Source organism: Nansenia antarctica (genome assembly GCF_963989245.1).
Source record: "Nansenia antarctica genome assembly, chromosome: 13".
Lineage (NCBI taxonomy): Eukaryota > Metazoa > Chordata > Actinopteri > Argentiniformes > Microstomatidae > Nansenia > Nansenia antarctica.
The window spans coordinates 32,137,834-32,147,833 of NC_137683.1; the positions used below are offsets into that span (position 1 = coordinate 32,137,834).

The following is a 10,000-nucleotide window of genomic DNA, read 5'->3' on the forward strand; positions in this document are numbered from 1 at the left end:
CTGATTATATTTCATTGACATATCACTATAGGTATAAATTCCATCCAAATTCAACTGTTTAGACTTTGTTTGCATCCACCAGTGCTCTCCTGCTCGCAATTGCTTTGCGCAACCGCCTCCATTTCACTCTGTTCCATATTATTTTATGTTAGAGACCGACCCAGGCCCCCCATCACAGAAAGGAAAAATGATGTGGCCCTCACAGAAAAAAGTTTGGGGACCCCTGGGTTAGAGCATGTATACAAGCCCATGTTAATGGCTCTCCTTCGGTCTACAACTCGCTCGAAAAAACAACGGAAATAAAACAATGAATTAATTAACCAGGTTACTACTATTTAGGAAGTGCGAATAGACAAGTAGGCTAATCTAAACTAAAGTAAAGTTAACGTACATAAAAACATGAACAGATAATACGTTCCGTGTTCTTCCTGATTGACGTGCAGCTTCACAGCTGAACAGATGACGTGACGCTTCCTGCTCAGAACCGCTTCACTGTTGGAGCCGCTTACTAAGGGCTGGAGGCCAGCAGAGACGAACCCACAGCACGTTCATAATGAAGGGAGATTAAACATATTTGTTGACGGCCGTTATCGGGGGGGCAAACTCTCTGTACAAAGTCAGGGGCAGGGCTGACTGCAGCAGCTGCAGCCGGGGCCGCTGGACAAACACGCTGGCGGTGGAAAAGCTGCGACAGGAAGTCCAGCAGAAGCTCCGCCCACACACACGCGCCGCTGAGGTGACGTGTTAGATGTGTTTACGCCCCTAAGTCATTTTTACATTAAAAAAAGCCATAGAGACATCCCCCTCCCCTGGTTTCACCTCCCCCTCCCCTGGTCTCACCTCCCCCTCCCCCCCCCCCCCCTCCCCCTCCCCTGGTCTCACCTCCCCCTCCCCCTCCTCCCCTGGTCTCACCTCCCCCTCCTCCCCCTCCCCTGGTCTCACCTCCCCCCCCTCCCCTGGTCTCCCCCTCCTCCCCCTCCCCTGGTCTCACCTCCCCCTCCTCCCCCTCCCCTGGTCTCACCTCCCCCTCCCCTGGTCTCACCTCCCCCTCCTCCCCCTCCCCTGGTCTCACCTCCCCCTCCTCCCCCTCCCCTGGTCTCACCTCTGTTACGGTCTCCTCCCTCCACTGCTGTCTTGTTCTGATTGTGTTGCAGGATGGCAGTGGGGAGAGGAGGCCTGATTGGCTGATGTAGCACACCTGTGGCTATTTAGGTGTGCATTGAAGTTGGTGCGCAAAATGAGAGGACTGTAACAACGGAATTCTTGGAACAGCAGGGAATCCCATTCGAAATCGCTAGGTCGCCGGGTGAACAGTACTACGCAATCCCAACACTCAGGCGTAAACGTTGGCGGCGAGACCGTAAGCAACGCCGAGGACGAAGGGGGGGCCTGCTAGCTAGGCTGAGGAGAAGCCTGAATAAGCCAGCTTTGCCGAGTATTTTCCTATCCAACGTCAGGTCCCTGACGAATAAGATGGATGAATTGAGACTACAGGTTGCCAAAAATAACATCGTGGGAGATAGCTGTGTGATTATTCTCACTGAAACCTGGCTAAATGAAACTATCTTGGACTCCGCGATTAGCTTGGAGGGACGGACCCTTCACCGCGCGGACCGAACGCTGCTCAGCGGTAAGCCTAGAAGGGAGAACCCTACACCGGGCAGACCGGACTTTGCTTAGTGGGAAGACTCGCGGAGGCGGCATCATAATATCTACGAAGGATAGCTGGTGCTTAAACACGAAAACTGTAAGTAGCCACTGTTCCCCAAACCTGGAATACTTGACTGTTAAATGCCGACCCACTTACCTACCGAGAGAATTCAATGCAGTGTATATTACAAGCGTTTATATTGCACCAAATGCAGACGGTAGCTTAGCATTGGCGCGGCTTTATGACGTCATCAGTGGTCAACAAAGCACAGATCCACAGGCAATTCACATTATAGCAGGAGATTTCAATCATGTCGACCTGAAGGCAGTACTACCCAAGTTCTATCAGCATGTTAAATGTGCAACAAGAGGAGAAAAAACACTGGACAAGGTATACACCAACATCAAACGTGCTTACAAGGCTAGACCGCTAGCTCATCTAGGCATGTCTGACCATGTGTCAATTCTCCTGATCCCAGCATACACTACCATGGGGAAAAGTGCTCCCATCACCACTAAGACTGTCAGAACCTGGCCAGAAGGGTCCGCTCCACTGCAGATCTGCCTAAATGACACCCCATGGCAGGAATATGAGCATGAGGACCTGGAACAGTTCACGTCGTCGGTTCTGAACCACATAGTGAACTGCACCAACTCAGTCACCGTGGACAAACGGGTCCGGGTCTACCCCAACACGAAGCCATGGATGACTGGGAAGGTCCAAAAACTGATCAACGAGAGGGACAACGCCTTCTTCGCAGGGAAGAGCACACCGCTGTACAGAACCACCAGGGCTAACCTAAAGCGCGGCATCAAAGAGGCCAAGGCAGACCACAGAGAGAAGATTGAGGAATGCTTCCTGAGCAACGACTCCAGGCGGATGTGGCAGGGGGTTCAGCACATGACAAACTTCAGAGCCAACATGCTCACAGCCGCAGAGGACGACCCCCTGCTGGCGGGAAAGCTGAACACCTTCTACGCCCGGTTCGACGAGGGGCGAACGGAGGTAACCACAACACAAACACCACTCTCTCCAGCTCTCAGCAGCCTCACCCTCACAGAGCATGAAGTGAGACGCGTGCTGAAGGCGGTGGACCCCAGGAAAGCCTCAGGGCCGGATGGCGTCCTGGGACGGGTGCTGAGGGACTGCGCCGACCAGCTGGCCGGGGTTTTCACCAACATCTTCAACCAGTCCCTGTCCCAGGCCACCATCCCACCCTGCCTGAAAACCTCAACTATCATCCCAGTCCCGAAGAAAAGCACGGTGAGCTGCCTAAATGACTACCGCCCGGTGGCACTCACACCAATCATCATGAAGTGCTTTGAGAAACTAGTCCGGGCCTACATACTCACACGCCTCCCGCCCAACCTGGATCCATACCAGTTCGCCTACAGAGCCCACAGGTCCACAGAGGACGCCATCGCGACGACTCTCCACGCCACTCTATCCCACCTGGAGAGGGGAAACAGCTACGCGAGACTGCTCTTTGTGGACTTCAGCTCCGCCTTCAACACCATCCTTCCAGACAGGCTAGTGACCAAACTACTAGACCTGGGTCTATCACACTCTATATGTGCATGGATCAAGGACTTCCTGACCGACCGCCCCCAGAGGGTGCGGGTGGGCCCCCACACCTCCACAGCCCTCAGACTCAGCACTGGGTCCCCCCAGGGCTACGTGCTAAGCCCCATCCTCTACAACCTCTACACCTACGACTTCACCCCCGTCCACCCCTGCAACTCCATCGTAAAGTTTGCAGACGACACCACCGTAGTGGGATGCATCTCGGGGGGGGACGAGGCGGCGTACAGGGATGAGGTAGAGCAACTGAGCAAGCTGTGCAAGGTTAACAACCTACTGCTGAACAAGTCAAAGACCCAGGAAATCATTGTAGACTTCAGGAGGAAAAAGTCTGAGATCCAGCCCCTGCTCATCGACGGAGAGAGCGTGGAGAGAGTCTCAACCCTCCGATTCCTGGGGGTGCACATGCAGGATGACCTGACCTGGAAGGACAACACAAAAGCCACCATCAAGAAGGCACAACAGCGGCTATACATCCTGAGAGTCCTCAGGAAGGAACACAGCAAGCAGGAGATACTGGTGACCTTCTACCGCGGCGCAGTGGAGAGCATCCTCACCTACGGCATCTGCAACTGGTTCTCCAGCTGCACAACCGCGGAGAGAAATGCGCTACAGAGAGTCGTGAGAACAGCCCAGAAGATCACCGGCGCCCCCCTCCCCTCTCTGGAAGAGCTGTACAACACACGCTGTCTCAGGAAGGCCTCCAAGATCTCCAGGGACCCAACCCACCCTGGGTACGTACACTTTACCCGGCTGCCCTCGAAAAGGCGGTTCAGGACCATGGCCGCAAGGACAAACAGACTGAAGAACAGCTTCTACCACAGGGCCGTCCAGGCCCTGAACACAGCAAAGACCTAGGTCCTGGGCCCTGGACAGTCTGGACGGATTGATGGCAGCTGCTGGACTGAAAAAATCAGGTGTAGTGCTGAGGCACAAATATGTACATTTCAAGCCTGCAAACTGCGACACTTTAAATAAATGTGCAATAACACTATGTGCAATATGACAACCCTAGTCGTCTTATCTGTACAGTATAGTATAGTGGATAGTGTACATAGCCTTTATTTATGTAAACCAGCTCCTTCCCTTCTTGTGTTTTTTTTATAGTGTTTTTTTTTTCTTTCCTAACACCAGGGGAGCCACCCCTCCTAAATTTCGTTGTTTGGTACCTGTACTGTAGCAATGACAATAAAGACCATTCATTCATTGGGGATCAGTCTCTCTCTCTCTCTCTCTCCATACAGGTTATGCTTTTTGACTCCTTTGTTAGTGGCAAACGTTTTGTTCCTTTGTTTACACCTTACAACATTCCACATTACAGATCACTCACCCACACCCTACACAACTGATAAACTGACTATCACATCCCATTTCTAAATTACTTTTTGTTTTAGTTATTAATAAAATAATCATTTATCTTTACCCTCGACTTGTCTCCCTATTTTGTCACTTACTCTGAGCCGGGTTAGTGACAAATGGGGGCTCGGCCGTCGGATTTAGTTGTTGTAGGACCTTTTGTTGTAGTTTGGTTAGCGCTCTTTGTTTCATTGTTTGATAGTTTCAGTGATTTGGGTTCGTTGTTCTTTGGTTGGTTCTTTGTTAAATTGGTTAGTTCGTTGGTTCGTTGTTCTTTGGTTGGTTCTTTGTTAAGCGCAAAAAAAAAAAAAGGGAGATAAGTTGGGTATTGTTTTGTTGATGCTGTGGCATCTTAGTTACTTTTCTGTTGTGATTTGTGCCAACAGTTATTTGTGTTTGTTTGTGTGCTGGGGGAGAGAGAGGACTACGGTTTGTCTCCAGACACTTGCCCAGGCTAGAGATGCCATTTGCTCTACTATCTGTTGGGACACCTAGGTAGGAGTGTGGTTGTTCCTTGTGCAGTGGTGAGAGATTTAGGAGCTGATGCCTTCTACCCCATGTTAGGCATAGCGGCGTATTTCCTTTAGGGAGTGCGTTGGGCTTTTGTTTTTTTATTATTATTTTTGTGTGGTAACCGTGGCTAGAGCAGTGGTCTCGGGGGCATCGCTGTAGCACGGGTGAGTGCGCCAGCGTGCTGGTTACTTGTTCCGTGTTAGCGGTATTGAGTGCGTAATTACCCACCACGAAGCCACACGAAGACTACGAAGACTAGGGTTGAGCGATTTGGGGAAGCTCCGTTGAACATCTCCATTGCTGCGCTCGGTGCAACTGCGACTGCTACTGTTTTGTGTGCTTCAACAGGTGGGGAGGCATTTGTTGTTATAGTAGTTACGTGCACATTAATCATGGCTTCTATTGTCGAAGAGTTCATGCAGAAACCATCAGTGGATTGATTGATTGATTGAAAACTTTATTCGAAGGTTTGCAGAAGTAGGTACATGAAAGTACATATTACATACAAGGTCAACTAAAAGGATAAAAACCCAAGAAAGCCACTGGCTTATTTCAATTGGGGTCCTTGATTTTCAATTCATCGTTACATGTAAGACAGACATAAGAAAAAAAACTAGTACTATCTACAAGATAATACAGACAAATAACTATTATTATCTACAAGATAAACGTACATCCATCATGGGAAGAACAATACAACAAAACATAAGGTATGTACAGCCGGTAGGACAGGTGGGGACATACACCACAGGTGGGGGCGGGGGACAAAACACAAAGTATGTACAGTGGGTAGTTCGGGTCTTTAATCTGATTTTTGTTTTAGAGGGTCCAGTTACGGATTGCAGCCTCCTGTAAATGTTTTTTGAGAGTGGTTTTGAAGGTGGGCAGTGTTTTGCACTCCTTTAAGATTATAGGAAGGGCGTTCCACATTTTTACTGCATAGTTTGCAAACGAGTTTAACCCCTTGTTTGTGGTGCAACGCGGTTGAACGTGGTTCGTGGAGCTTCCTCTGGTGTTGTATGTGTGGACGTTGTTCACTTTTTGGAAGTATGTTGACAGGTACTTGGGTGTCTTTGTGGTGTAGCGTATCTTGAAGACCAGGCCCAGTGCAAGCTGCTGCACTCTGTCAACTACTCGTAGCCAATCAAGGCTCAAAAAATGAGCAGCGGTTAGATGTGTCCTAGGGTTGAGGCCTAGCAGAAGCCTAACCAGTTTATTTTGGGCTGTCTGGAGTCTTGTTTTATGGGCCTTTGTGGTTCTATAGTACCATGATGTTACGGCATAGTCGAAGTGACATTGAATGAGAGCTCCTGATAGGGTCCTCAGTGTGTTTTTACTGACAAGTGAGGATATCCTGTATAAGAATCTAGTTCTATGGTTCACTTTTTTGATTACTTTTGCTGCCATTTTATCTCCGGAAAGATTTGCCTCTAAGATGGAGCCCAGGTATGTAATATCCTCTTTTCTTGTGATATTAATGTTACCCACTTTTATTTTAAAATGTTCAGCCTTTCTGAGTTTAGATGGGGATCCGTATAGGATGGTTTCAGTTTTACCTAGGTGTATTGATAGTTTATTGTCAGCTAGCCAGATGCAGATTCTACTCAGTTCAGTGCTTAGCGCTTTTTCCACCTGCAATATGTCCCTGTCAGAGACCAGCAGAGCCGAGTCATCCGCGAACAGGAACAAATTGCAATTACATGCTGATGACATGTCATTCACATATATTAGGAACAGTAAAGGTCCCAATATGCTTCCTTGTGGAACGCCGCAGGTCACCGGGAGGGGGGGGGACAGTGTTCCGTTCACACTAACCACCTGTTCCCTCCCCTCTAAGTAGGATTGCATCCAGCTCACCGATGTTCTATCGAACCCAATTGCTTTCAGTTTATCTAACAATATGTGGTGATCTACTGTGTCGAAGGCCTTCTGGAGGTCCAGCATGACCATGCCGCAGTACTTGCCCGAGTCCACCTCATGGTTGATGTGGTCGTTCAAATAGAGAAGGCATGTGTCAGTGGAATGGGATGTTCTGAATCCTGATTGAAATTCATACATCAGATTTTTTTCGGTAAGGTACCTATCAACCTGTTCATAAACTATTTTTTCCATAAGTTTCGAGATGGAATTAAGAATAGAAACAGGTCGGTAGTTGCCTGGGTCTAATTTGCTTCCTTTTTTATACAGTGGGGTTACCCTTGCTATTTTAAAGTCATGGGGGACGTGTCCCTGTTTGATGGAGAGGTTTATTATGTGGGTGATGATTGGGGTAATGGAGGCAGCTGAGTCTTTTAGAAATCTGGCTGGAATATTGTCATGGCCCGTGGCCTTTTCTGAGTGTAGAGCGCCCAGCTTTTTAAACACCTCATCGTTTGACACCATGGAGAGTTTAAAATCATCATTGCGTACACCCAGTTTATTGTAGAACGCACGGATGTGCTCTACACCATAACGCCCTGAGTGGGGTGGTAGATTGTTAACTAATTTAGTGGCTATGGTTGTAAAGAAAGTGTTTAAGCACTTAGCCACATCCAGCTTGTCTGTAAGGAGAGAATCACCAGATTTTATGCTGATGTTTGTAGACCTGGTTTTGAGTTTTTGACTGCAACCTAGTTGGCTATTAAGTAGCTTCCAAAGGTCACGTGGTTTGTTTAAGTTTTCTTCGATTTTGTTATCGAGGTATTCTTTCTTAGCAGATTTGGTCATGGTAATTACCTGATTGCATAGTTTGTTGCATTGTTTTTTAATTTTCTCAAAGTGGGTTTTGTGATCTTCGTTTAAGTGTTTCACTAATTTTGATTTGCATTTTTGAACTTCAGAGCATTTTAGGTCTCTGACTTTCATAGCATTTAGAATGTCCGAATTCATCCATGGTTCCGATCGGGCTTTAACCCTGGTGGTTCTCATGGGGGCTATACTGTCAATAATATTTAGGAATTTGGTTTTGAAACCTAGCCATGCCTCTTCAACCTGTGTGCTTTTTAGTTCATCTAACCAGTCTTGATTCTCCAGTTTATGGTTTAAGGCCTCACTAGAATAGGATTTAAGGGATCTAGTGGTTACAGTTTTATGACCGCCAGCCTTGGGTTTATGTTTTTTACGAGTGCAAAAGATCATGTAATGATCACTTAGCCCACATACAATAACCCCACTCTTGGAGATTTTGGACTCATCCGATGTTAGAATGAGATCTATGGTGGTTTGAGTAGAAATACACACCCTAGTGGGTTTGGTAATTTGTTGACGGAGACCGTGTAATTCAGAAAACCTAGTGAAGGATTTGAAAACGGATGCTTCATTTCTGAGCATGTCCGTGTTCAAATCCCCAATAATAATCTTTTCCACACAGTCAACGTCATCCAAGCACCCCTCAAGAATATCATAGAAATCATTCTGATCGGGAGGTCTGTAGATAGTACCAACCAGCACCGGTTTTGCTTTGTTAAAGATAATTTCCACCCAAACAGATTCTAATTTGTCACGATTCAGGTCATCCCGGCTGTTAAAGATAATATCATTGTGAATGTACATGCAGACACCACCCCCATACCTGTTCCTGTCGTTTCTGATGACTGTGTAGTTAACTATTTCAATCTCTGGGTCTTTGATGGATTCATCAAAGGAGTTGTTAGAGAGATGTAGTAAGGACCAACTTTTGAAAATCGCGGATCTCCATAAGATTGAAATAAGTAAAACTGTTAGCCGTCTCAAGGAGACTTTAAGAACGGTCGTGATGGATAATCTGATTCAAGCTGGTATCCTGGAGGAATCTCTACCCCTTACGCTTACCCCAACTGCCGTGAGTAGTAATTTGACTTTTGACCAACAGAAGGAGTTGTTGTTGTTGCAGCAAGAGCATGAGAAAAGCAGGCAAGAGCATGAGAAAACTGTTCAATTGGAGATTGAAAAAATCCGTCAGGATACAGAACGTGCTAAATTAGAATTTCAATGGGAGCATCTTAAGTTAATTAAAGAGGGTAAAGATGTCGGGGGTTTTTCTCTCTATGATTCCGACCCCGCTAGGGAACGTGTGGGTCCCCATTTAGATATTTCTACTAACCTAAAGCTCGTGCCTAAGTTCAATGAGCGAGACCTTGACTCGTTTTTTTTTTTACTATTTGAGCGAGTGGCTGAGTTAAGACATTGGTCTGATTCAGACCGCATCTTGCTCCTACAGAGCGTGATTACGGGTGGAGCCCAGGAGGCCTACTCTGCTCTAAGTAGGGCTGACTGTAGGGACTATTCCTTAGTTAAAACTGCCATTTTGCGTGCTTATCAATTGGTTCCGGAAGCGTACCGCCAACGTTTTAGAACTGCAAAGCGGCGTAACGAGCAATCTCATGTTGATTTTGTCTGTGAGTTGACATTACAGTTTGATCGGTGGTGCTCTGCCTCATCTGTTACCAGCTATGAGGAGTTGTGTCAGTTAATTGTGTTGGAGCAGTTCAGAGATTCTGTTCCTGAGCACCTTGCGGTATATCTTGGTGAACGCGAGGTGTGTACAGCTTCTGAGGCAGCAGTGTTAGCTGATAACTTTGTTTTAACGCACAACGGCAGGTTGGGGGAGCTACGTGCTCGTGACTGGGACCGCAGTGAGAGACGGAGCTCATCTGGGTTTCGTCCTGTTAGTTTTGAGGCGAGGAATGAGACCCCGTCCGTTAGATTTGATAGAGGCTCACAAGGAAGAGGAGCCTGTCACTACTGCCGCGGGGGAGGTCACTGGAAGAATGAGTGTCCTGTCCTTCAGGGCAAAACCAGGTCTTTTTCTGGTCCTGAGGTAAAAACGGTTGGGCTAGCAGTTACTGAAGATGCTTGGTCTACCTTGTGTGCAGCCAGATGAGAAATCTCTGGTTGTTTCAAATTATGCACCTTTCATTACGAATGGTTTTGTGTCTATCC

The 10,000-nt window shown here is 47.5% G+C and overlaps 1 protein-coding gene across 1 annotated transcript in view; it reads right to left on the reverse strand.

Annotated features, from left to right (window-relative positions):
* Positions 1-10,000, reverse strand: part of LOC308169544 (alpha-N-acetylneuraminide alpha-2,8-sialyltransferase-like) — a gene marked incomplete at both ends in the record, with an annotated part of 31,295 nt that overhangs the window by 18,467 nt on the left and 2,828 nt on the right. Inside the window, one exon of the mRNA XM_080544227.1 lies at positions 415-515. Within this exon, the coding sequence (XP_080400353.1) occupies positions 415-515 (101 nt within the window). The remainder of the gene's footprint in view (positions 1-414; positions 516-10,000) is intronic.